General features: G+C 37.8%; 1 protein-coding gene across 5 annotated transcripts in view; it reads right to left on the bottom strand.

The window, feature by feature from the left end:
* ZFYVE28 (zinc finger FYVE-type containing 28) overlaps positions 1–27,503 on the bottom strand; it is a 145,905-nt gene that overhangs the window by 31,573 nt on the left and 86,829 nt on the right. For 4 of the 5 annotated variants that reach the window (XM_058838453.1, XM_058838454.1, XM_058838455.1 and 1 more), the window contains exons 5-8: positions 25,982–26,071; positions 23,490–23,579; positions 20,627–20,728; positions 11,502–12,866 (exon numbers count right to left, since the gene is read on the bottom strand). In XM_058838453.1, coding sequence (XP_058694436.1) covers positions 11,502–12,866; positions 20,627–20,728; positions 23,490–23,579; positions 25,982–26,071 — 1,647 coding nt within the window. Of the gene's footprint in view, positions 1–11,501; positions 12,867–20,626; positions 20,729–23,489; positions 23,580–25,981; positions 26,072–27,503 lie in introns of those variants that run through there. The other variant, XM_058838457.1, reaches the window with a different exon arrangement.

Genomic DNA, 27,503 nt, shown 5'->3' with positions numbered 1-27,503 from the left:
AATGAACTGCTGAAGCGAGCAAAGGCAAAAACAGAGCATTGCGATAAGTCACGGCTTCTCATGGGTTATACAGAAATAAGAATAAACTGGCAGTTGCATCTTTTGCTCTTCAGAAAATGATACAAACCTATTCTGTTCTCTTCCCAAAAGGACAGGGAATTCAGCAAAGTCAGCGAGCACACATCTTCCAGCAATCTTCAATTTAATTCACGCCACACAGTTAAAACATTCAGGAAATGACTGCAAGTCTTACATTTTCATTGGAGATGGAGGGAATAGCTTTCCCATGCTGCTAAATGTGGTATAACCTAAAACTGAAGGCATAACAAAACTGAAAGTTCATAAAGTCATCTTGGGTTTCAGGCCAAGGCACAGTAATCCATACGCTTCAAAAACTTCTGAATACTGTGACAAGTTTGACCTGCATTTGCTCCCCAATGGAAGGAAAAGGTTTGTTAAAAAAACAAAGTTGACACTTCAGTGATGGAGCTGAAGATAATACACCTGCCCCTAAGTTTGCTCAGTCCCCATAAGTGCCACATATGTACCATAGCACAAATTTTGTGCTTTGAGCCAACAGATAACCATGAACAGATAATCATGAGCAGTCCCATAGCAAACCACTGACACTTCATTAGTAGAAATCCACTAGCTACTAAGTAAAAGGGAATGACTAATTTAAATGAATGGTAGACAACTTGTCTCTGGCATCCCTGGACTAATGAAAAGCCTCTAAATAACACACCATTTGAGATCTCATATCATATTATCACCATAAACTAGGATTAGAGGAGTAAAAATAGTTTCATAAGCACTTAAAAAACTACCTTGTAAAGACTAATTTATTGTTTGAGTAACAATTTATGCTCAGCTACTGGAAATTCCACAAGCTGAGAAAAAAATCAAATTATATGAGATTAGAAAATATGTAATCTTGAGCAGAGATATCAAAGTTGTATTTGCTCTAGGCGGTGCAGAAGATTCATTCAAGCCAGCTCAACTCAGATATTCAGTCAACAGAAATCTTTGGACAATGCAAAGAGAAATCTAAGAACCATCTCCAGTTAAGAGAGAGGCAATTATATAGGTCAGGGTTTACTTCTCCACAAATATTAGCAGATTTTTTTATGTTCTTTTGCTTTTAGATATATGCAAACCAGCTTTGTTCTAAACTCTTTTCTTCTACCAAATTTACTATTACAGCTATTTTTTCAGCTAGAAGTCTGGAAAAACGCTTAAGGGGAATTCTTCAAAGCAGTGTATGGAAGGTATGTGCTCTAATCCCACTAAGAAATAATAGGATTTGTTTGCATACCTCCCACTAATCACTCGGAAAATGTACCCTTCATGTTTCTCATTTCTGACTGCCAATCTGAAAATAAATCCCAAGTGTGCCATGCTTTAGTTGAAAGGAGAGACTTCACAAGCGGAAAATAATTTTATCAGACTTGAACAAAAATCTATTTAACTTTCATTCGTTTTATGTAATTTCCCTTGCTAATTCTGCTCATTATGAAGAGATATATGCATTTAAACAAAGGCTTACTCTTTTATAGCTCATCACCTTTACCCATCCAATCTTACAATACGGTCATGCTACTAAAATGTAATTTTATTATCTGTTTTACAGCAGCTGAATGATATTTAAAAAAAACATTAGCACACAATTTCTCACCATGATTAGGCGGGTGTGGTGGTGTGCTCACCCCCCTTTTCTTTTTAAGCAAAAGCCAGAAATGGCAGTCTGTACCCAAACTGGGCTTTGGAGAGACAGGTAACACCACAGTAGCCAAAGGGCCATAAATCTTGCACAGCAGCTGAGAGTTACTTGAGCACACACCAACCAAAGTACAATGTACAAAGTACAAGTATGACTGTAAGTCACTCATCTTGGCCCAAAAGTAGTGGCCAGTCCAGGGCCTGCTGAGCTCTCCTGCGTGGCAGCAGGCTGCATGCTAGAGCCTCCCCTGTTGGGATGCCTCTCATGATCACTCCTCAAGGCTGAGTAAAGCCTTTATCACACCAGATACTGAGTAAGTGAATTGGGAATAAGCATGCTGAAATGTTGAAATATTAGCTAAGTGATAAAAAGACTGCACATATAAAAATAATCCTTTAGACATAAACCATTGCTCACATCTGGGACTAAGTCCGGATCCAGCTGCAGCCACGCTCCTCTTTGAACCTCAAGACTCAATAAAAGTGTCTCTCTAGCAGCCTTGTTTGACCCTGCCCTCTATGCAACTCAATTCTGAAGTGTACCTTGCCATCAAACCTTGTTAAACCTCTCTTACATTTACCATCAAATTTTGTTAACTCATTGTCTTACAGCAAATACATCATTGCTTCTGTTTTGCAAGTAAAGCACATCACTCTTTCATTCAGAATAACCTTTGAACAGCAGAACCAGGAAACAAGAACAAGTAACAAACTCAGCATCTTCTATGCTCTTTCACCACCTCACCATTTCCAGATTTTTCCAGTGTAATAATCCTGCCGACTGATTTTTGTAGTAATAATTTTTCTGAAAGATGTCAGGTTTGCTATCCTTCAGTGCCTTCTGTGAAGCTCTGGCTGATACATTTGCAGTCCAATCAAAATATTTCAGTTATTGATATATATTAATATAAGTATTTAAGCACTTAAATTCAATTTTCTTAGGTTCTAGTTTTCTATGGTTTTGTTTTGTTCTAAAGAATTTAAGGTTTTAAGCTCTTACATAGAACCCAAAGGGCTTGCATTTTTCCTAAGAACTTGAAAAGTTCATGCACACTTTTGGGGAGTTAAATTCTCCAGGCTGAAACATAAACCAAACCAACCATGACCCTAAAGTTCCACCTCTCTGCTAAGAGCAGATATTATTTATTGCCAACGTTGTCCCAAGACATGAAATCACTTCCTACCATCAGCTTAATATGCAGGATGGACAATCTGAGAAAGCAAGCAAAACAATAAAGGACCTTAATAGCAAGTAAACCCAGTGAGCACAATGAACATAATGGCCCACAGCCAGCTGGTATTACCAACTAGCTCAACACTGTCTTTACTTTCATCTTCACAGATGTCTTCTGAACAGACAGTAAGCCTCACCTCATCTCTTCTCCATACTTTGCCTCTCATTTCAATCTTCTCTCCTTATCATTTCCTATCAGCACAACTCCTCACCAGTTCCACCATCTCATTGGCTTTTAAGCCTTGTATTAACACTGTTTGCCATTCTAAACTGCTTTATAAATGCCTTCATTTTCCACTCCTCCATTTTTGTCTTGGGGCACAAACCTGACCATGCTGAACAATCTGCTGACTTCAGGGTTAGATATCCATGCAGTCAGTCATCATTTAGCAATGCAAACTGCTTCTACACACTTGACACAAACCATGCTCACAGGCATTAGTTTGTTGTAATAAACTATGTGTTGTCTAGGCAGTTACAACATGTAAACATTTTTCTCATTCCTGTGTATCCATATAGACTGAATTACTGTAATACTCCATATTACTGAATTACTGTACCAGAAACAGTATTTATGATTTACAGTGTTCATATTCACAATTATGATTACTGGTTCATATTCAGGCTGTAACTCGTCACATAAGAAGTTTTATGTTTATTTAGTACCAAGAAATGGGAATCCAATAATGATAACTCTGTTTTATACTTTAAGTGTTATACTAACTAGCTTTTTAAAAAAAACCAGAAAAACAAAACAAAAAACTACAACCAACAAATAAAGACTCCTAATATACTCACTGCTTTCCCTCTCAGTACTCACAGTCTCAGGATAACTGTAGAGTTTTCTTCTTACTAATGTCTGCCTGAAGATCTCTCTGCTTCTCTAAGGTGCTGGTAGACCCTGAGGTGAACTGACCTGTTTTTCACATCTCAAGATTGCCATTATCAGCTGATGATGGCTCAGCACACACATTCATTAGCACAATTATAAGAGAAAGTCTGTGCATAAAGCCACATTCTGCAGCTGAGAGCTGCTAACCTTTCCTTCCCACATCAGCCCACCGGTGACCTGGGCTTCTCCACCTCAGGCTCATTTGCAATAATGTTATTTTGGATTGGGATTCATGGGACTGCTTAAACTGGGGAAGGTGGCAAAAAGTTTCTTTCATTTGCAGGTCTTAAACGCCTACAGTGCTGTCTTAAAAATTACATTCTAGCACTGGATAAAACCACTGTCCATGCTCATCAAAACATAATTCTTCAGCACTTCTGATAAAACTACAGAATAAAGATTTGAGGACACGGAGCAAGTGACATGTGGTGGTGATATGGCTGCCTCTTTTCATGGAAGACTGGCAGACTGAACCCATGAACCCTTTATTGAAAGCTGTTGGCCACTTTTTGTAACTATTCTAAAAAGAAAAAACAAACTGAAAGCCACCTTTATTTTATCCATGCTTTTTTCTACTGGAATTTATTTCTAGACTCTTACATTTAATTAAACCTCTGTTTCAGGGGACAATTTCTTCATGAATGCTACTAATTGAATACAATTACATTTCCTATTACAATAGTTAATTGGCGTAAGTATTGTTTGACTGGCTCACTGCATGAGGGCTGACTCTAAAGCCTCATGTGTCACACTCAATCCACTCAAAAATTATCTTTTGAAACTTTTTAACCTGTTATTTCAGGAATCCTTGTGTTGAAAGCTAATGTGGTTCACTGTTGCTTTAATTGATATCTGGACCTAGTAAAAGGGAAGCTGGTATAAAACAGCGAACACTAAAGCTTTATAATGGCAGTTGTGTTATAGGATACTGCACAAAATCAGTGTTCAACAGGCAAAGTAAAACACTGCCATTTCAAATTTGAGACTTGCATTGTAAAAAAGAAGGGGAGGAGGGACTGAAAAGATTAATTTATACTGAATCTGAATTTGGCTAGTTGCACAAAGGCAATAAACAAAATACTAGAAGGGGAACAAAGAACTTCAATCAAAAGCCAGATAAAAGATTGCTTAAGGGAAGTTTTGCAGTTAAAAGGCTGATGCTTGATTCCCAATCAAGTACTATTTGCTTTTTGCTGATGAGAATTTTTCTTTCTCCTGAACAGCTCCTTAAAAGACTAATCAGTACAACACAATAAACAGACATATTTTTGTTTATGTGAGCTTGCACAGCTGCCCATTAATTTTTTATGGAAAAGGCACCATTTTCATGTAAAAACACACACAATTTTCCTAAATCTTACTGTGATGGGAATATTACAGAAAAGCATGAATTTAAGACATTTAATCAAGTTAATTTGAATTTCAGTATCAATTAATCTGGTTTTGATAAAGGAATACTTGTAGAAAAGCTAAAAACTCAGACAAGCTAGAAAGGTACTTTGTGTGAATTTGTTTTGGGTTTTTTTTTTAGCAAATGTTAGCCATCCCCAAAATACAAATGGCTGAATGGCTCTTTTCCATGCATTTATAAAGGTGGAATGACCTTTCTTAAAGTTGTTTTCCTGAAAACGTGAATGTCACATGATGCTAAGGAGCGAACAAAGTAAAGTACAGGGCAAAAAAATCAAGATTAAAAACCAACTGTCTGAAACAAGTGTTCTTTTTTTTTACAGAGCTATTCTAACTTGCTGAGGAAATAAAATTCTTAATATATTACATCATATAAATATTGTACAATATATACAATTTAGGATTAAATAATTGCAAGACTAGGAAAAGAGGCAACTTGAATACTAAGCTAAAGAATAAATTATTCCTCTTATTCTAGAGTTGCAATATAGATCAACAAATAACAAAACATGCTTTTCCAAGGATGCCTCATACTTCTGCCTTACACTGCAAAAGCATAGGGCAAAATATTCTATTTTTTAACCCCCACAAGTAAATGCAAACAGTGTCAGCATCGAGCTGTGCAGGAAGGGTGAAGGCAAGAGATTCTCCTCACTACCAACTGCAGCTCCTTTTGCCAACTGTCAGGTACACTGCAAAGGGCTTCATCAAGAATACATTCATCAGATCAAGGAAAATGCAAAAAAAAATTAAAATTGTGAAACTTAAGCTAGACATTTTAAATAGACCTACAGTGCAAATGAAAGAAACTACTTAAAAATCCCTTTTTTATATCAAAACTTTTTTGAAGTCAGTATGTAGAGAAACAATCATGCAAGAGAACCAGGTATTTAAGATTAAAACATGAAAACACCAGCGTTGTATGACAATATCAAACAAGTTCCCAAATTTCATAAAACATTAGCAGGTTTACATGGACTCCTCAGCTCCAGAAAGAACAGAAAGACAAATATTTACAAAACACACACAAAAAAAAATCTTCCCTCTTTGTAGTGTTCTTTCTTCTGTGAAAGAGACAGTAGAATTTTATGTTTAAATGAACTTTTTTAAAAAAAAAAATCTGTGTAGTTTTCTTCCAGTTGAAAAACAAAGAATACTAGATACAGATTTAAAGCTTGGTTTTAGGGTTCATGTCCTTTTTTACCCCAAAACACCAAATAGTGTTTTTTCGCAGTTTTATCCTCTTCTATTCTGACATGGCTTTTCCCCTTTAACAGTTTGTTTTGCTACATGACAGCCTTTATTTATCACCTTGTCCCTTCAGCAAATCAGATACTGCATCGTTGCTGGTGCTTTTCTCATATTGCATCTCATTAGCACTGCTGCCCAGGATTTGCGTGCTGTTGGTGTTTGGTATCTCTGATACAAGCAGATAACAAGGAAAGGCACAACATGAACTAAGACTTAAAAACCCAAGTAGCAGAGACCTGCCAATACCCAGTGAGATTCTTCTGTTTACAGTGTGACTCCATCAGCAGAGAAGGGAAGGGCTATGGGATGTCATTTAGCTGCACTTCTCTAAAGCCTTGGACACTGTCCCTCAGAACATCCTTGTATGTAAATTGGAGAGAGATGGATTCAATGCATGAACTGCTACATGGATAAGAAATTGGCTGATGGTCAGATTCAGAGAGCAGTGGTCAACAGCTCAAATCTTACAGACATCAGTAACAAGTGGTGTCCCTCCAAGGTGCCTACTTGGGACCAGAATTACTTAATATCTTCATTAATGACACAGATGAAGGGATTGAGTGCACCCTCAGCACATTTGCAGGTGATACCAAACTGGGGGGTGCAGCTGACACACCTGAGGGACAGGATTCCATCCAGAGGGACCTGGACAAGCTCAAGAAGTGGCCCATGGGAATCTCATGAGCTGTAACAAGACCAAGTGCTGGTGCTGCACCTGGGTCAGGGCAGCTCCCAGGGTCAGCACAGGCTGGGGATGAACAGAACCAGAGCAGCCTTGAGAAGGACTTGGGGGTGCTGTGGGTGAGAGGCTGGACATGACCCAGCCATGGGCACTCAGCCCAGAAACCTCCCTGTCCTGGGATCATCCAAAGCACCGTGGGCAGCACAGGAGGGAGGGGATTCTGCCCCTCTGCCCTGCTCTGGTGAGACCTCACCTGCAGCGCTGCATCCAGCTCTGGGGCCCCATCATACGAAGGACATGGACCTGTTGGAGCAAGTCCAGAGGAGGCCACCAAGAGGGATGGAGCACCTCTCTTATGAGGAAAGGCTGAGAGAATTGGAATTGTTCAGCCTGGACAAGAGAAGGCTTCAGGGTGACCTGTAGTCTTCCAGTACCAGAAGAGAGCCCACAAGAAGGATGGAGAAGGACTTTTTACACACGCAGGTAGTGACAGGACGAGGAGGGATGGCTTCAAACTGAAGGAGGGTAGGTTTTGATTAGATACAAAGAAATTCTTTACTATGAGGGTGGTGAGGCCCTGGCACAGGTTGCCCAGAGAACCTGCAAAGGTCCCATCTCTGGAAGGGTTCGAGTTTGCATTGGGGCTTTGAGCAATGTGATCTAGTGGGAGGTGTCTCTGCCCATGGCAGGGGTTTGGAACAAGATGATCTTTAAGGTCCCTTCCAACCCAAACCGTTCTATGATTCTATGAAATCTTTAGTAGAAGAGTGTTTAACCTGTGTTTTAAACTCCACTGAATTTTGAGGCTAGACAGGGAAGCTTGAAATACCAGTTATTTCAGATACAAGGATTATTATGGTAAACCCATCAGGATCACAGAGATCATAGCTATAATGTCATATTGTGTAGTAAGATGACTGACTCACTAAAACAAACAGTTTGTGTCACAACATACACATCTGAGAGCTGTTTTATTCAGAAAACGGAAAGAAAATTTTCTTCTACTTGTTGACTTACAGTAACTAGGAAGTTAATACATTTATCAGCTTGATATATGAGCCTATCCTGCAGCTATTCCATGTGTATGAGATTGTTTATTGTTTTAGCTAATGGGTCCATCATTCTGAAAATAATCTACTGCCTCCAACATTTCCCCTATGGTTAAGTTGGCATTCACAAACATGTAATAGGGAGCAGTCATAGAAGCCCAATGTGATCTTCCAATTTAAAAATACCGTCAAAAGGCAGTGATTAGTCATTGCCCCGGCAGCATGAGTAAGGAAAGGTCCACAAAGTTCTGTTTTGTAACTGAATTATCTCTTTTGCTGATAGCATGACTAGTGATTCAGAGGCAAGACCCAAATCTTATATACATACATATATGGAAAAAATGAGATATATCCATATATAAATTTTTAATCTAGTTCTCAGTAGAACCCCAGCATCTCCACCTTTCACAGAATATACCTAAGAAGTTGGTATTTATTTGGAATGCTTCCATAAAGCTGCAACAATCCAGTAACAAAATACATCCATCTCTACTGCTGCAAAGGTGGAATACTTGACAATTAGTAACAGATGTACTGTAGCCTCAAAAATGAATTCAGCTAATTAGAAGTAATCAACAAAGTATCTGTGTAAGAGACTGGTGAAAACAGACAAATCCCACCAACTTGTTAACAAAATATTCAAAAACATTCACCCAAGAGTTTTAGAACTCAAGAATGAATGAGATGTATTATTAAGCTCTCTTTTAAAACTTCCATGATGCCTGGAGTCTAAAGGTGCCATCCCTAAAAATAAGAAGGACTCCACGGGGATTCAAACAGCTCTAGCTCTGTGAGCCTGATGATCATACCAAACAACTTAAAAATGTATCAAAAGCTAAAATACGTAGACAATGTGAGGATCTGTCTGAGAAGAAACAACATGACTTCTGCAGAGGGAACCTCTTGGGAGCTCTGTGAAAGGGTCAAGAAACTTGTGAAGAATGGTGATTCATCTGTCAAGCCTCTGGATTTCCAAGCAGGTTCTGTCAAAATACCTCAAAAAGGCTTTTAAGAAAACTAAGGACCTACAGCCTAAGAGGGAGGGGCCCAAAAAGCATAGATAATTCTTAATCACAAATTGAGAGAAGCTGTTAAACAATCACTTTCTCAGAAGGGTGGGATGTCATGGCTGAGTTTCTTCGGCATCCTGGGAGCTTTGTTTTTATGATCTGCAAAACCAGGGAGAGCAATGAGCTCTGACAAGTTACTACCAATGCAAAATTATTCAGTGTAATAACCAGAACAGCCTGCACAACCGCCCATGATCTTAAAGTCTAAATAAAAGGTAATAAAATGGCAAGACTTAACTGGTAAACACATGGAGAATAATTTTAGCATCAGATACAAGATAACTTCAAAAAGATACAGATACAAGACAACTTGTAAAAGAACCTCAGCACGCCACTTAGTAAAAATTCCACGTCAAATACTGAGAAACATTGAAAAACAACTGAAAACCATTATGCCACTGTGCACATCCACAGTTTGCTCATATCTTGAGTAAGTGCAGTTCTGATTCACTTCTTGCTAAGAGGAAATCATATAATTGAAAACTGTTTAGGGCAAGAGATAAGGCATGACCAAAGGTATGGACAATTTGTGGACAACTTCTGATCAAGTAGGCTCTGACTTTTCCAACCTGAAAAAGTAACCACATTGACAAAATGTGACTTAGGTCTACAAAATCACAACAGGCAGGAGAGGCCAGACAGGAATCAGGAGCAAACAAAAGCTAACAGGAAGACAGACTTACAGAACTCTCTGTAAAAGGACAATTCTCAGATAAAGTATTTAAATATTAACAGAGGTGGGACAAGTCAGTAGAGAAGTTACTACATTCACAAAACATGGGAAACTGAAACAGTAGCTTACAGATACATATATATATATAGATTTATTATGTTTTTCAGATCTAATCTCAAAAATTCATTTATTATCCTACCCAAGGCAAAAACTGGTAGAAAAATAGTCTGAATATTTTATCATTTATGAGAAAACTGATTAAACACAGTGATTACTTTTAGTAATCACTACGTTTTTACATAGTATTCCACTTGAAGTGGTACAAAAATGTCAAAGGGATTTGTGAATTACATTTTAAAATTAAGTCCACTGAGAAACCCTGTTGTAAGGCCTTGAATATGATCATACTTGCAAGCCTAAGACAGCAAACAGAGTGAGAAAGATAAGTCGAGTTTTGTGCATGCTAAGTTGTATTTAACCTGAAACAGCAGTTAGGTCTAGGCCAAAGAACTCATGATTATATTTCCACTACCAATAAAATATTTCATAATTCAGTTGGTACATTTATTTCTGTAGCTTTTATATTGTGGTTATGCTTTGTGGTTCAAGCTACCTCCACTGTGTTATCCTGAACTCTGTGAACATAATGAAATGAGAGATCTGCATGTCACACACAAATAAAGCCAACTGCAACAGAAATACAGAAAACAGAGGTAATTATCTCTAATGTCTTGCCTCTGCTTCATGATATTAATACTTCAGGGAAACTGAGGACTCTCTACAAAACAAGTTATCCTCTAAACAGTAAAGCAAAACAAAGTCAGGTTTTCTACTGATCTGTATAAGGTCCTAACCAAATCTAATCAAAGTTGAGCTGGAGCCTGGCATTTTCTTTACTACAAGTATTATGATGTTAGCAAGTTCCTTATTGTCATTAAATATGCAGAACCCTAATCCATGAACTCTACTCTTCTATCAGCTTTGGCAGAAATGATCCAACAGGCTTAAGAGCCACTTCTGCACTTTGTTAGGCTCCTCCAGCGCACACACATTCACAGATACCCACAGGCAACATGGTCATATCAACCCGTTTCTCTCAAATGAAGCCAAGGTAAAATGTGTTTAGATAACAATTCAATCCCATGCACTGATGCAAAATTTAACTTTTTAGTATTTGCCAGACACACTTGTCCTGTTTTATAACAGCAGAGTACAATGGAAGTAACGACCCAGGTACCCTTTAGCAGCAATGCCCTCTTGGATACATTAAGCAGGTAATGTAACATCGATTTCAATGATACAGAGACTCTGGATGATTAAAACTCAGATGATCTCCAAATCTTTTTTAGAAAAGCTGACGTCAAATAAAAAGCTATCTGCATTAAAAATACATATATGGATAAATTCCTGCAACACTCTTGTCCTTAAAATCAACATTAATGATACACCAATCACTTCAGTACAAGGATACAGGAATTTATGTACATGCAAATTACTACCAAGACATCAAGTTGCTCTTACCTTGAACTAGATCGTGACTTTACATCTTCTTTTGCTGTCCTTTCACTACTAGCATCTTCATTGTAGTCCATTGTTTTATCACACAGCTGTTTTCTCTTCTCCCACTTTTTCTGCTGATTTGAGATGCTTTCTGTATCTCCTTGGGAGTCACTTTCTGCTCCTACCTGTGAACCTGAGGAATGTGCCAGGCACTTAGAGGAGACTGGCAGTTTTTGCTCTTCACTGCCAAAGTCTCTTTCTGCTAACAAAGCAGAAGTTTCAGGTTTTAATGTTTCCTGCTCAGGGACTGAATTGTCCAAGTTATCTACATGGTCCATTTCCTTAGACTTTACTAATGTGTATGAAGCATTTACAACACCTCCTGCAGAATGTTTAGTCTTTAAACCTTCAACACCGTCCTCCCTGCTGTCTTCACAGCTGCCACAACACACACAGGAATTAATTAGACAGTTTGTGGCAGCTATACTGAGTTTATGGGATTCATCCTCCTCCTCATTTGCTAATGGATTAGCAGATCCAGGAATACAACTAATAGCTGCTTCTGGGGTTGTTACTGGGGATTCTGAGCTAGAAGGAGATTTAGGATTGAATATTACAGTAGCAGATATTTTCATCCCCCCTGTCCTGTGGGCTATCACTTCCGCCGTTTCTGCATCATCAGCATACGCATCCCAGCCATTGAGGTATAACTGTGAGTCTGGACCTTCTAGACAGCTGCATGAATTTGGAACTGAAATGCCAGGCATCTGTTTTCCATCTTCAACATTGTTATTATTGCTTAAGTCACTTTCAGCATCTTTTAAAAGCAAAGTTTCCTCTGTCTGATGGCCATTCTCATAAAGCAAAGCATCTCTATATTGCAGGTTCTGTTTTGAATCGTGGCAAGGGTTATTCACCCAAGCAAAAGTATCACTTACTGAATCCAACCCAGCCAGAGCTTCTCCTGCTCCATCTAGGTCATCCATAAAAAACACTCTGTCCTCTTCATCAGTTAAATTGTCAAGATGGTGTCTTGTTGGTGAAGCTTCTGTGCTAGAACTATTTCTTAGGCTAGGTCTGTGAGCTGGAGACTGACAGATGCTTGGAGGGGAAAGCAGAGAAGACATTTCATCGCCGACTCTGTGTACCATCCTGTTCAGCTGCTCCAGCTCCTGCTCATCATACTGCATGGAACAAGCCAGCTCAGCCTCTGTGTTCTCAGCTTTTGCTGAAAGTTCCTTAGGAGGCAAAGTCGCAGTTATGCCTGGTGCAATGACAGAGGGTACTTCAGGATCTGCTCTGACAGGAAAATCTACATCTTGAGAGATGCACAGGTTACGTTCCAGTGTGTGCAGCTCGTCCTCGGTCAGTGTCTGAAGGAGATCCCTGAAAACAAAGAAACAGACACATCTCTTGACATTTATAATCATGAGGCATTCATGTTACAGATTTTAAAAAAGCTTTTACTGTTAGTGCAATCCAGAAATTTAAAACTTCTGTTTAGAAACTTAAACTTCTGGGTAAAATCCAGAACATGAGGGCACGGAATACTTTTGACTGTGTAATTCAAGATGCGTTTGGCTTTCATATCCAGAGCACATGACTACTGATGCCTGAATTTGAGATTACTCATGCAAATAGAGGGCATAAAATTATATACATGCTTGCAGTGAAGCCTCAAAATAAACCAAAACACACACAAAAATGGAACTTTTCCCCTTCCCATCACTTACAGTGAAAATGTCACCCACAATTAGATTTATTTTATCATTTTACTTTTTTAATTCAAAAGTTTGACTTTGATTAGCAAACCAATTTTCCATCCTTCAAGTTGATTCACAAAATTATTCTACAAAAGAGTACTGCAGAGTTTTTGCAGCATTATACTGTTGGACAAAAGAATTCAATAAAACAGTAATATTGTTTATGCAACACTGGTATCTTGAAGACAGATCACTGAAACAGGGATTGGAAATTGGCTCTCTCCTGCCTCAAACACTGAACTCAGTCTTCTGGCCTTGACTGGCATAAACTTAATTTTCTTCACAGCGGCCACCATGGGGCTGTGTTTTGGATTTGTGCTGGAAGCAGTGCTGATAACCCAGGGGTGTTTTTGTTATTGCTGAGCAGGACTCACACACAGCCAAGGCCTTTTCTGCTCCTCACCCCAGCCCAGCAGCGAGGAGGCTGGGGGTGCACAAGGAGTTGGGAGGGGACACAGCTGGGGCAGCTGACCCCAAATGACCCAGGGATATTCCATACCATATATATGGCATCATGCTCAGTACATGAAGCTGGGGGAAGGAGGAGGAAGGGGGGTTGTTTGGAGTGGTGGCGTTTGCCTTCCCAAGTCACCGTTATGTGTGGTGGAGCCTGGCTGTCCTGGGGATGGCTGAACACCTGCCAGGGGAAGTGCTGAGTTATTCCTTGTTCTGCTTTGCTTGTCTGGGGCTTTTGTTTAATCCAATAAAATGTCTTTATCTCAACCCATGACTTTTCTCCCTTCTTCTCTTCTGATTCTCTCCCCAAACCCACTGGAGGGGTGAGCAAGTTGGCTGTGTGGGGCTGAGGTGCCAGCTGGGGTTAAACCATGACATTGGATCATCAAAGAGCAAAGCTTCTGCATGATGTTAACAACAAGGCAGGTCTAGAAGCAAACACTGAGCAATTTAGTAAACGGTGTTTTCTATAGACATGCAACATCTCCAGTGTTACCAGGTGTCCTCAGTGCTGCAGTTTAGGACTATGGGCACCTGAAAGCAAAGTGTTATTAAGGGCTTGATAAGAACAAATCATGTCTGACACAACATGTAATGTAATTTTAGGTCTGAATTTGATTTACACTATCCTTCTCAAATAGAAGCCAAATATACAAATATCCTCTGTCAAGAACTGCTGCCACCATTTTCAAAGATCAGTAACTCTACTTCAGCATAAAGGAATGGATGAGAAAAGCAAGACCTGTTCAATAGAGGTTAGGAGTCCATTATTCCTCATGTGTTTAGGAATAATTTGTAAACAGTTGGCATAATAAAAATAATAATATGCACGTATTAAAAGAATTCCCTTAAAGGAGTAATTTGGGTGTAAAAAAGAGGCCAAAAAATGCCAAAGAAACATTCAACACATCTCACATCTCAATTTCCAGTCAATGGTTTACCTTCTTAACTTGTTAACTCAAAGACCAAAGATTTTTGCAAGTACTATCAATTTTTCAAATAGCTAAAAAAATACATCACTAGTATCTGATCTGTGTATCAGCTACCTACACTTTGCGAAAACTAAGAGTTTAGATAAGCATTCGTAAGTGAGAAAAAAAAATATGGCTATGTACATTCCACACAATTAACATTTTATTTTTTAAAAAAATCTTGCTGTATATGAGTAACGTGATCCTGAAAAATGTTCTAAGCCTCCAGAAGTACCACCTATAAGAACAATTGCACAATTGTATCCTCCCTTTTCACGCTCTGTAACAGAGAAGTCAGAATTTGCCAGAATCATTCCATATGCATCTTTAAATTCAGAGTTTGAGCATTTTTTTCCAGTCATAAATAAGAAAGGAAAATGGGAAATCTTTGTTAGATCCACCTGCCTAATAAGCTATAAACCAGTATTGCTATCTGGCACACTAGAACATTTTAAATACCTATACATTCCTTTCTTTTGTCTACACAGTATGTACTGATACCACCTTATTATTATTCAGATCTTGTATTTAACCAGTTTTTCAAGAGATTAAGCACTTGAACATCACCTTAAAAGCAAATTGAGAATTGCTTAAGTTTTAAGGTCAACATAAAAACAGTAGTATTATCATAATTTATTTTTAAAATAACTATACCAATAGTAATTTAAAAAGATAAAATATGTTTTATATTAAAAAACAGAATAACATAATTGCTGCCATGAGGCTTTGTATTATGAATTTCCATATTTTTAGTGTTTACAGGAACACTGACATAGAATTTTATAAGCATAAACAAAGTAATGTGAGATTTTAAAAACAGTTGGGGTTTTCATTTTAAAAAATACAACAAACAAGAGTAAGCACACAAATGTAACAGTGAAGGGTTTAAGCTCGTCCCTTACATACACAAAGATATTAAAGACACAGGAAACTTCTGGGTTGGGCCAGGGTCCATCAGCAATTTCTACAAACAGACACTACAACAGCAACATTCAAAGGAATTTGCTTTCCATCCAAGCCCATCAGCATAACTGAGAATGATTCACTGGGCCCAGGGAAAACCAAAGATTGAATTTTCTTACTTTCAGCATCTATTCTGGGGCTTTACTGTCTCCACAACACCACAAGGCAGCACCCAGGATTATTGAATGTCTGAGTGTCCAGAGCTACTCTGCTTCCTTTCCAAAGGCTCAGTCAGAGAGCCTGGCTGCTCAGAAACCTGTCTCCAACACAGGTTTCACACACTCACTATAAATTCAGTGCTGGAAACACATTTACTTTCTACTGGCTAGCTCCATGGACTTGAGTAATGAATTCTATTTCTGCCAATAACAACACCTCAAAATTTAAGAGCCATTGCATGCAATTTTGAGGACAGTAAATAAAGCCTGATTAAAAATAATAATAATAATAATAATAATAACAACAAGAACAACAACCACCACCAGTGAAATCAGCTGGCAGTCCTCATGTCTTTTTAGGTGAGTCAGATCCCTGCAGCTTTGGAAGAATAACAACCAGTTGAATTACACATGGTAGTCTACCAGCCCTAAAATTTCAGTAGAGAAATCTGCTTTAAATTCAAAGGGAATATGCTCATTTTCCTAATCCAAACATTGGAAATTCTGCTATTAACAAATACAACTTACTCTAAAAGAGGTTCAGGTAATTATCTTCTCTGGTTAAAAATTCCTTGGATTCACAAGTCATTTTTAAAGATGACAAATGTTTGATCAACAGTCACCTTTTAGATACACTGTACATTAGATTATACAGGACTCACTGCCAATCTGCCATGTTGTAAAATGGCTATGAAGATATTAAAAATTAATGTTAACCAATATATGAAAAGAAATCTGACATTTCAGTACTAAAAAACTAAACATCAGGTGTCATCAGTAAACCATAAGGTTTTTAATTAAACTGTAGCTACTTTAGTGGTTCATTTCCTTTCTGCTGAAGAACCTTTAACTCATTGTGCTCATATGGACAAAAAGAATTTCCCCCCCTGCTTACATTATTCAGAAGCCACAGGTAAAGTCAGCTTCTGCAATCCACCCTGATGAGCAGCAATGTGCTTTCTTCTCAGAGGGGCTTCAGAAAATACTGACTTTTAAGAAGTGCATATTGAGGTTTCATCTGCTTTTACTCTTTTTGGCATTGTATCACAGACAGGCAATCTAGCTTCCAAAGAGGAACATTCTTCTTTCAGTGGTTACAGCTACTGGCAGAAAAACAAAAAGTTCTTCAGATGTGCTCTGCCTGTCACAAGCAGCAGTAGAGATTTGCTCTGCCTATTGCAAAACCAATGAACATATTTTACTCTACTGCCAATAGCCAGGGTACAGAAATGAGCTCTTCAAAGATGTGAAGCCAGATGTCTTTCGAGACAAGTTTGGCTCTGTAGAGGACAGGGCCACAAGCCCCCTAATCCTGCACATTCCTCAAGCCTCTTCCATTAACTTTGCTCCTACTCTGACTAGAATTTTAAACTGCCTTTTTGTCAGAGAATAGCTTCATTGTTATTGGCAGCCTGTGCTTCAGTTGATGCTCCAAAGGGAGCATGAGCAGCTGCCTCAATGGAGCTGCCACCGGAGGAGCCTGGTGCAGGTACAGGGACACCACGCGCATCCTCCCGCTGCGCTCAGCTCTGCACGCCCAAATCCACAGATCCGTCTGACACACCCACGCTGAGAAACCAACACTGAGATATGGAACAAACAGTACTGGCACTCCTTTACTGCCACAGTTTTGAAACAACTCAAAGTTTTGAACACAGCCACCTCGGAAAAATGGATCCGTTTTTCCCCAACCGCTGTGCACACTTAATTTAAACGAAAACAAATTTCACACTGCCCCATGCAATTCTTTAACACACAGAGAGTATGCATACTGCATTTAATTCCTAATCAATGATACAGAAAGGTTTCAAGTGTACTTAAAATGGTATGATCCTCTAATTTGTCACCACTTATGCAGTGTGCTTGACTCTGCACCACCAAAATCCACAGGGACCCTGTCATCACTTGTAATGGTGCAGAAACAAGCACCAGGAAAGCAAAGAGTTCTGAAATACAGCAGAATTAAGCAGTACTGCAAAATCCCAAGTTTGCTGACTTTTGAAAATCTTGGTACAGTAGCCTCCAATGTATATATAGTATAAGCAGTGTTTTATCACAAAACTGTTCAGTGTCACAGGCACCTAAGTTACGTATCTGTGCACAGAGCAGACAATGTCATCTGTGTATTCCCCAAGCAGACTGCAGTAGTTTGGCAGAAATGGTTCAAACACTTTAGTTTCAAAGGCACAGAGATAGCACTACTATGTAATTATGCATTGGGAGATTTATAAAATACCAAGGCTGATGTTTTACACACAAAATAAAAGTCAACACAAGCACCTGGTTTAGATATTAATTAAAACATTCAAAGCCATAATTTGCTGCTCAACCTTTCCGAAAACTCAACAACAACTCTTACTGCTTTTTCTCACAGTCTCAACAATCTCTATTGTTTTCAAAGTTGTCAGCCACCAGTAGGACACCAAAAATTTTCATACTTAATAGATATTTATCTTCCCTGCTAGTTCTGATTTAATTATGTGCATCAACATAATTAAATACAGTACTTATCTTTGCCTTATGGGTATTTTAGGATAATACAGTTTAAAAATTAATTACCTGTAATCCTACAAAATAATCAGCTCTTCATATGATGTTACTCCATAAGCGAAAATACTTAGTTGGCTAAAAAGTTACAGAACTTGACAGAGAAATTGACTGGGATGTGATCACATTCTGCAGTAAGATGTTCTATTTTCTTACAACAGGCACACAACTGGAATGCAAAATGCAGCTATTTTTAACACAAGACTTCTGAATCTATTTTCAAGCCTTAACTACTGGTGCTGGAGACTGGAGAAAGACTCCAGGAAAAAAACACTTCCTTTGTTGGGGAGCAGAAATTTTGGCATCAAATATCATTCCATCCTTTTCATAGGTTTCTATGAACCTTCTCACAGAGTATGGATTGCAGTCTGATGAGTTAAAAAAAAACCTGATAAGAAAAAAAAACCCTACACAGCTTTGGTACTTTAAAAAGTAATTCAATTACCATACATGAACAGCACACTTACTTGTATCTCATTGCTATTTTTCTTCAATATATTTTTCATTCAAGAATATTACTAAAGGATCTTTTTAAGCTCAGTTCTTGCCAGTATTTGAGTTCCTTCAATTCAGAGACTGCCAGACATGAAATTTCATATTACTTCTTGCTTGAATTTTTGGTCAGATAGATGTTATCTCACTAAGAACATTTCACCAACTTTGTCTCCTAGACAACTGAAGTCACATTCTTTAATGTTCCCTTTCCTTCACAGAATAAGTACAATTCTTAAAGTATATCAGAACTTTTCCAAAATTGAATCTGAAAGATTATTTTTTGAAGTTTGCATTGAAAACTGTAGTTACTGAACAAACAAGCACTTTACAAATCTGTTTTCACCCCCAGAGCTACGTTCACAGTAACTGAAAATTAAATGGGCTAAGCAATACACAGACTTCATTGATTTTCATTTTCCATGTTGTAAAATATGATAAACCAGAAAATACAGATTATGAGAAGAATATTAGCTTTTAAATATACTTTTGGCTTTAGTCAGCAAGTGGAATGCTGGTGAAAATATCTGCAATAGCCACATATTGGGAATAAAGCATTTTAATGTAAACTTCATGGACTTTTCAAGCCTCAGTTACAATAAAGCTTTTTTCTCCTTCTAACTTCAGTTTTGCCCTTCAGTTCATGTTGTTATTCTAAACCCAGTGTTTTATAAAACCACAATTACTCAAAAAACCCCAACAAACCACACATGTTGATTTGTCAATCTTAATTCTCATATTTCAATATGAGTATCACTAATGTAGCTAAAAATAAGACTTCTAGACAAAAATCCTAGCAAGTTTTCAAGGGACACATGAGGATGTGGTCTAGATATTCATAAAGGCTAACTTCAGAAATAGCTCCCCTCTGAACCACCCCTGACAGAACTTACGTTCTCCCTCAGGAGGTGCCTCACCTCTAATGGATGAGAGGAGATCAATCTGGATAAACTGTGTGAAAACTATTCTTACATTAAACTGCCACCATGACATCCAGGGAAGGTGAAAAACTGCTAAAAATTGGACACGGGGAAAAAAGCCCCAAACCTGTCAAATTATCTCTAGAGATTTCTGGGAACAAAAGTTGCAGTTGGTAGATAAATCCAAATTCTAAGAAAATAACAGGGCTTATGGATTAAGAAAAATTTTTAACATCCAAATAAAATACCTGAAGAGTGAGCATAAAGATGCTTTAAAGATACAGCTTAATTTCTCCAAAGTAACAGATCAGTCTTCTAAAGATCTCAGCTAAGAAAAAAAAAATTTAACATTCTTTACACTTGAGCCAAAGCCCACATCTCCAATCATAACACTGAAGCATTATGGAAAGAAGTATAAAGTGATTCATCCTGTAAATAACAGATTTACAATATGAAAAACTAACAGTCATTTCTATTAGGTTAAGAATTATCTGAGTATTGCATCATAGCATAACAAGAAAATGCAATAAACCTAGTTAAGCAGAAACATTGATGCTAATTAGAAACAGAATCTCCCAAAAATAAACTCTAACTTGAGTATTTCAGGCATCATCTAACCACAAGGAAAATGTGAAATGCTATAAAATGATACTTAAAAAAAATAAGAAACTATCACAGAGATTAAAAGTTCAGAAAACGACCATGAAATTAAAAACTACATTTAGTTATTTCACGGGTATATCAGGCTGATGAGAGGAAAACACAGTTTATGGTTAACATAGCAAACAGAAACACTTTTTAAAGCATTTATGAGTTTTCAGGCCTCTGATTTTCACTTCAGAAGAGAAGCAATTACAACTATCTTTTATTACTTGCCTTATTTTTCTTAGCAAAGTGTGAAAAGGTCTGAAGAGTTCAGACATATCTTCTGGTTTATGGTCCAAGTTTAATGGTCCCTCGGAGTAGACAACAAGGCCACTGTAATTCAAACACATGCATGAACACACACAAAAATGAAAATTTTATTACACAGAGCAACCACTGAATAGTCAGAAAAGCAACTGTACATAAATATTAGAACAGCATTTAACTACATCTCGTTATCTTATTTTTGTCTTACTCATCCACAGCTAGAATTAGATGCTATTTAAAGTAACAGGAAAAAGATCCCCTACACTCTGTTCCCCTTTCTTAAACATGGTAGGAAAAGCAATGGAAGCATAAAGGGAAGAACACATGCTGCACCTGAATAAAAAACACAAAGCAAAAAAACCCACAAAGGAAACCTATTATCAAGTACATTGGGGAAGGTCTACTGATTTGAGATATTGCAGATAACTTTTCCTTTCCAGTCTAAATAATTTCCAGGTAAGGTAGCTCACTCCTGAGCTCCTAGTTTTCTACCTCTATAATAATATAACCTGATAATATATTCTGATAAAAACAGGAAACAGATTTTCTTAATCACATAAAACATGTTTGGAAGAAACCATGCTCCTACATCAACTCAGCACTTGTATAAATTTCCCTGCAAATAGGTAAATTCATAATCCTGAGAGCCTCCAGGTACTCCACAGTAGATATCTCAATAGCTCCTCCTGACCAAATCACCACTGCCCAAACCTGTTTGTGTGTCACGGATTAACAAAATAAACAAAATAAGCAAAACAATAAACAAAAATTACCTTTGTATCTGCTGTGCCTGAGGGGGGATTCCCACCAGGCACCACTCTGCTATTTAATCCTCTGCCCACTTGCAAAAACAACGTATATTTCCCAAAGGCAACCTGTTCTCACAGATGATATTACACCAGTTTTCTTTTTCCAAGGCCATTTTCCCCTTTCTGTCCATAGTGTCAGTGCTGTGTTACTCAAGCTATTTCAAAGGCATTTTCCTTTTCTTAAACTCAAACTACATATTGCTTCAGAGAGCTACCCAGCATCCAAATAATCAAGAGTAATGGTAAACCCTGGCTAACAGGACTGCCAAAGTCTTTTGGTCACCAGTTCTTCCTGAGAAAGCACCCGTGTGACCAAAGGCTCTCTGAAACACAGCAACAAAGCTGATGTCACAAGTTACATGAGTTCCACTGAAGTATTAAAAAAAAAAAAAAAAAAAAAAAAAGACCAGGGGATTAGGGTTTTGAGGGCAGGAGCAGGGAAGAGGAGATGAGAGGCAGAAAAAGTTGCTTCCTTTGCAACTCACTATTTTTTTGTGGCTTAAGACAAATTATCTTGTTGCCAAGGATACATAATTTAATCTTTTTTTCCTATGCTTTCCAAGCTTCAACAAGCAGGCTGCCACAAAGTGAAGCAGTTATTGCTGACTCATGTCTTATGTTCTGCATAAGCAAATGTTACTGCTTTGCTCAGTGAAAGCTCAAGGCTATTCTCCTCCAACTTCTACCTAATGCCAAGTCACTGTTCCTCTGGTTTTCAGGCAGTTTGCCTGCCACAGAATTTAACTCGTGGAAGAAATTTAAAAAGAAATAAGTGGGCTAGAGCACAGAGAGAAAAAAAAAATTATAAAATGGCTTTTATCTATGTGTAGCATTTGGAAGAGCTCTAAATCAAAGCCTGGATATAGCTGTAGCACTGGAAAGAACTAAAATTCATGTCTTATTATTTCCTACAAGGCTTGCACTTCTTCCAGAAAACACTGTATATGGATGGGATAGTTATTCTGTGGAACCTCACATGACAGTGATTTCTTTTCTTATCATGGCATAACTAGGAGCAGCTAAACTTCTCCTTCTCTATCCTTCTTTGTAATTTGGGATAGACATGATCTATTTGCCAGAGAGCCCCGGTTTTCCAGTTAAGCCATGATGTGTTCTCCTTCACTGTGTCTTCCAGAAGCTTCAAATTGAGTTCTCACATTCCTGTTGTCTTCCAATAATCAGATAATTACTGTTATTATTTTTAGAATGACAGTTAGAGACAATGTACTATTTAACAGGAACAACAGGCCACAGGGATTTCCTGAGGAGAAGTGTATTACACTCAGGATTTGAGGTTTTTTATTTCCCTCAATTATCCTACTTATATTAGCTAACTTTAAAACATTCACAATAGTAAAATATTAAAAATATGCTGGCTTTACTCCAGAGAAGCTGCTGCCTTAGTAAACCATGAAGACTCATTAGGAAAAATGCATCTGATTTGTCCAATATTGCAAAAACTGCATGAAGCAAAAAACATTGTTATAATTTAGTTGCCTTGAGTAGTCAATACAGGGCACAAATCTACACAAAAGTTACACATTAATTCTTTCCTTCAAGAGAATTACATCTGTCACAACGCAATCTTCCATGGTAACTCTTTCTTAACTAGAGCCATTGAGAAGAACACACAAATTTAACTGGAAACTTGCAGTTTTCAAGAATTATATCCTTAAGTCATCCTATTTATGAGTGCCACAAAATATGGGCTTTCAAGAAATACTTCCAACAACATGACATTGCAAAGACTGATGTTCCTAATTTTTAAATTTTGCTAGAGGATGCCTGATCAATTGTTACTGCCTTTTCTATTTAGAGATCTACCATCTTTTCTTTTTTTGTCTTGATATTCTACATTAAACTGGTAATGATTTAGAACAAAACAATTCTCCTCTTTAATTCTTTTTAAAGAATTTTAAAGCAAACTCAGGTGAAAGACAGTCCATCAAAATTCTAAACACAGCTTTCTTCAATAAACTTTTAAATGAGGCAGAGCAGAGTAGTTAAAAATTACTCACCATACAATGGCTAATCTTGGAATTGTAAACATTAAAGCTGGTTCATAGTCATCTATCATATCTTGAGTGAGGTATCCAAGCCTTAAGGCTCTAAGCAAAAGAATAAAATTATTTAGTAAAACATCAAAGTCTTGAAGAACACATTTCACTAAGGAAAAATATGAAAAAATTGTTATAAGCCAAACCAAACTGGTAGCATTTAACTCATGCACTGGTTTTGTGCAGTCTAAATCACTATATATATATAACTGATTGCTTAAGTCTCTGCTTTAAAAAAATAGTATAATAAAAACATAAATGCAAGAAAAAAATCCCTTTGAACACCTAAAGCTTTTATAGTAATTCAAAACCCAATTCGGTTTTATGAAATTTTCTCTATTTGCTATTTCATGTCAAGCTTCAGCTTGATACTGAAAAATCACTGGTGCTGACAATTTTTCAAATAAAAACCATTTTTAAAGTAATAGGGGAAAGTACTTGGGTTTCATTTTCAAATACAAACTGCTCTAATTATCAAGGTTAATCTCCCCTTTAACTAATAAAAAACCTAAAAAAACCACCCATGAACAGCCCAGTTCTGCACAGTAACTCCTATTGAAGTCTAAGGATTTAATATTTGGGGGACACTGCACTGTCCTCAAAAAACTTCTCAAATGTCTTCAGCTCCTTTTTAAATAAACCCCATTTTGTTTGGATTTTTCACTTGGCTATATTTTCAAGGTTTCTTCACAATTTCCAGATTTCACCCCGTATGTTTCATAACACCCTCAAATTTCTTCCCTGACTTGTTCATATCATGCTTAAGATGACATTGAAAACTGCACATAAGTCCTGCTTTCAGTCCTCAGAAGAATGGAAGTAACTTTTTCTTTATTCCTTGTCAGTACTTGTCCAGCCAGTACTGCTGGTGGTGGATGGGACATGACCACGAAGCAAACCCTGGCTGGTGTCAATGCTGGATGGACACACTGGTGTGTGGCCCGTCCTCACTCCCTGTTCCTTCCTACAGCCCAGACAGATTCTTCTGAAGCTACAAGAACTAAACTATCTTTTTTTCATCTTCCTCATCTAATACAGAATCCCAGAATTGCCAGAGTTGGAAGGGACCTCTGGAGATCACCCAGTCCAACCCCCCTGCCAGGCAGGGTCATCTAGAGCAGGTAACACACGAACACACTCAGGTGGTTTTGGAATGTCTCCAGAGAGGGAGACCCCACAACCTCTGTGCACAACTGTTCTGCCAAGTCAAAGGAGAGAAATTCTTCCCCATGTTGATGTGAACTTCTCGTGTTGTAATTTATGGCCATTACTCCTTGTCCTGTGCCTGGGCACCATGGAAGAGCCTGGCACCATCCTCTTGACACCCACCTTTGAGATATTTGTGTGCATTGATCACATCTCCTCAGTCTTTCCTACTCTAACCAGCCCCAGCTCCCCCAGCCTCTCCTCCTAAGACAGATGCTCCAGACCCCTCATGTTTGTGGCCTCTGCTGGACACACACGTATGCCATAGGTGACTATGTGTGTGTGTAGTAGCTCTCTGACTGATGGAAAGTCATTCTTCCTACTTGTTGTGACCTTTTTTGAGTTGTAATCCTGTCTCTCAAAATGCCTGAAACACCCCTGATCCTGGTGTCATGTACAGATTGTGGCAGCGTGCCCTGCACTCCCCCATTCCTTAATGAAAGGATCAACCACGCCAGACCCAGGGGTCCTACTTCACAAGTTCTCCCAACATGACAGTAAAACCAACACTTATTCTAAGAGCCTTTTACAGTCAACTGGTGTCTAATAATTCTCCACAGAACATGATTCACTAATTTTCTTTTAAGAACAGTGCTGCACTGCTTAAAGCCCCACTTAGGCTGAGTATTTCACATGCTGTTCCCCTCTACTGCCCACCTGCAGGCTAGTTAATCTGTCACAAGGGGGAAGAAAAGAAAGTTTTTCACAGTACATTACAAGTTCACACTTTTCTTTGCACCTTATACTTCCAGAACTTACAAACTGCTGAATTGATTTCTTTCATCATAGTCCCTTTATACATATAGAGCCAAAGACCAGTCCTTTGAGAATTTAAAGAGCTTTTATGAGTTCTTTATGATAATCACTGGAGGTTCACAGATGATTTGAGTCATCTCCCCATGTATTCTCACATAAAATATCATTAAGTCTTGATGCCTTGAACTGATTTAGCTTATTTAAATGTTTAGTCTTCATGTACACATCTGTAACTAGGCATACGAACAATACAGTTATTGTTGGATTATTAGCTCTTGTGTTTTTTTGCATTTTTTTAATGTAGAAAACAAAAAACAACAGATTTGTGCCTGGCAAGCATGCTTAAGACCTTTGAACTTTGTACTTGGATACTTACTAGAAGAGCAAAATACCTAGTGTTTTACGAGAGTTCTTCAGGATTATAGTTAATGTACTTCTACAAAAACTCAGACAGAAAGTAAACACAAATTAAGAGCTAGTCCTTAACTTACCTCTCCACAGTTTCACAGAACAATACAATAACCTCTTGCTGTACATAGTATTCTTTTGGAGACTTCACAGGTACCATGGCTGACACATAACTACAAAAATGATAAAAATAACATACCATTGTTTCACATGCTTTAACAAATAATATTATAAATAAAACCAAACCTAGGACAAACCATCTTAGAAACCTAAGATGATTTCCTGTACCAATTTGTATTTATTTTAACAGCTCCCACTGTGTACTGTGTAAGAATCTATAAGAAACACAGCCAAATTGCTTATTGCAGAGGAATTGAGGCAGCGGAAGTCATTAGTAATTTAGAAATATTATAACTATATATCACACTTATGATATAATGATATAATTATGATAGCACATTTAGCTATCAGAAGTGTTTACTGTGTGGCATAGGACCTTTGAAAGATCTTTACTGCCCCATCTTAAAGACAGAATAATTTACTCTGCATTTCCTCAATAAAAAAAAACTGACTTAAAGCAAATTATTTTTTCTACAAAGGTTTTACCTGAAACTAGTTTAGTGAAACTCAGTTACCCAGGTAAGACACTTAAATTTTGGCCTCATTTCTATGTGGAATTACTAGCACAAGCTAGTAATTCAACAAGGTAAGAAACACTGGTAAGAAGTTTGGTGGCTTTCTGTCACTGTATTACTTAATTGGTCACCTGTAGAATACAAGTAACATGGAAAGGGAAGAAGTTGTTTCCAAAACAATGGTAAATAAAAATGCTGTATTTAGAGAGTTGGTATTGGCAAGCCAAAAACTGCACAGACACTGACAAGAACCACTTACTGATTGTCACTGGTGTCTGCATTCAAACCCTCAGTTAAAAACATGTTCTTAGACAATGTTTTTAATGAAAGTGTTTTCAATGTTACAGAATAATGATCCACTTTCTAATCAGAAAAAATAACCTGCTTACCTGAGTAAAAGAACACAAGAAAATAACAATATTGAGGAAGGGCAAGCAGTAATGTGGGACATGACAGTCTGTAGGTTATTCCCAAGAAATTTTCAAAGATTATACAATTGTAAGAAACATGTTCTGCTAAGGGCAGCAGTGACTGTATCGTATTAGATCCATAGATAATTTTGCCCATTATCTTGTCTGTGGCCAGCACCACAAGTGTCTAACACACAGGCAGGTAGCTGGTTACACTCTGAAGCACAATGCAAGACTGGTCAATGTGACCCTTGATGCAAAAAAGCATCACTCCAAAAAAGCAGCTTTTACTTAAGCAAAAAACCTCAAAGTCATTTTTCAATCACAAGTTTTCAAATCACAAGTTTTCAAATGAGTTCTTGTGGTTAATTAGGGCTCGTGTAAAAGCCCTTCCTCCATCAGAATTCAATTTGCCTTCTTAAATTCACTGGGTACATCTTGCTTGCACCACTAAGCACAAGAGAAGAAAATCTCAATCTCTAGAATATTTGTTATCGTTCTTTTCTTTTTAAGCATCTCCTATTTGTTGTCTTTTCTCTGACAAAGGAAACATTAAGAGA

Source organism: Poecile atricapillus, chromosome 4 (genome assembly GCF_030490865.1).
Source record: "Poecile atricapillus isolate bPoeAtr1 chromosome 4, bPoeAtr1.hap1, whole genome shotgun sequence".
Classification (NCBI taxonomy): domain Eukaryota; kingdom Metazoa; phylum Chordata; class Aves; order Passeriformes; family Paridae; genus Poecile; species Poecile atricapillus.
The sequence above is the reverse complement of the archived record's forward strand: the minus strand, read 5'-3'. Positions and strand labels throughout refer to the sequence as shown.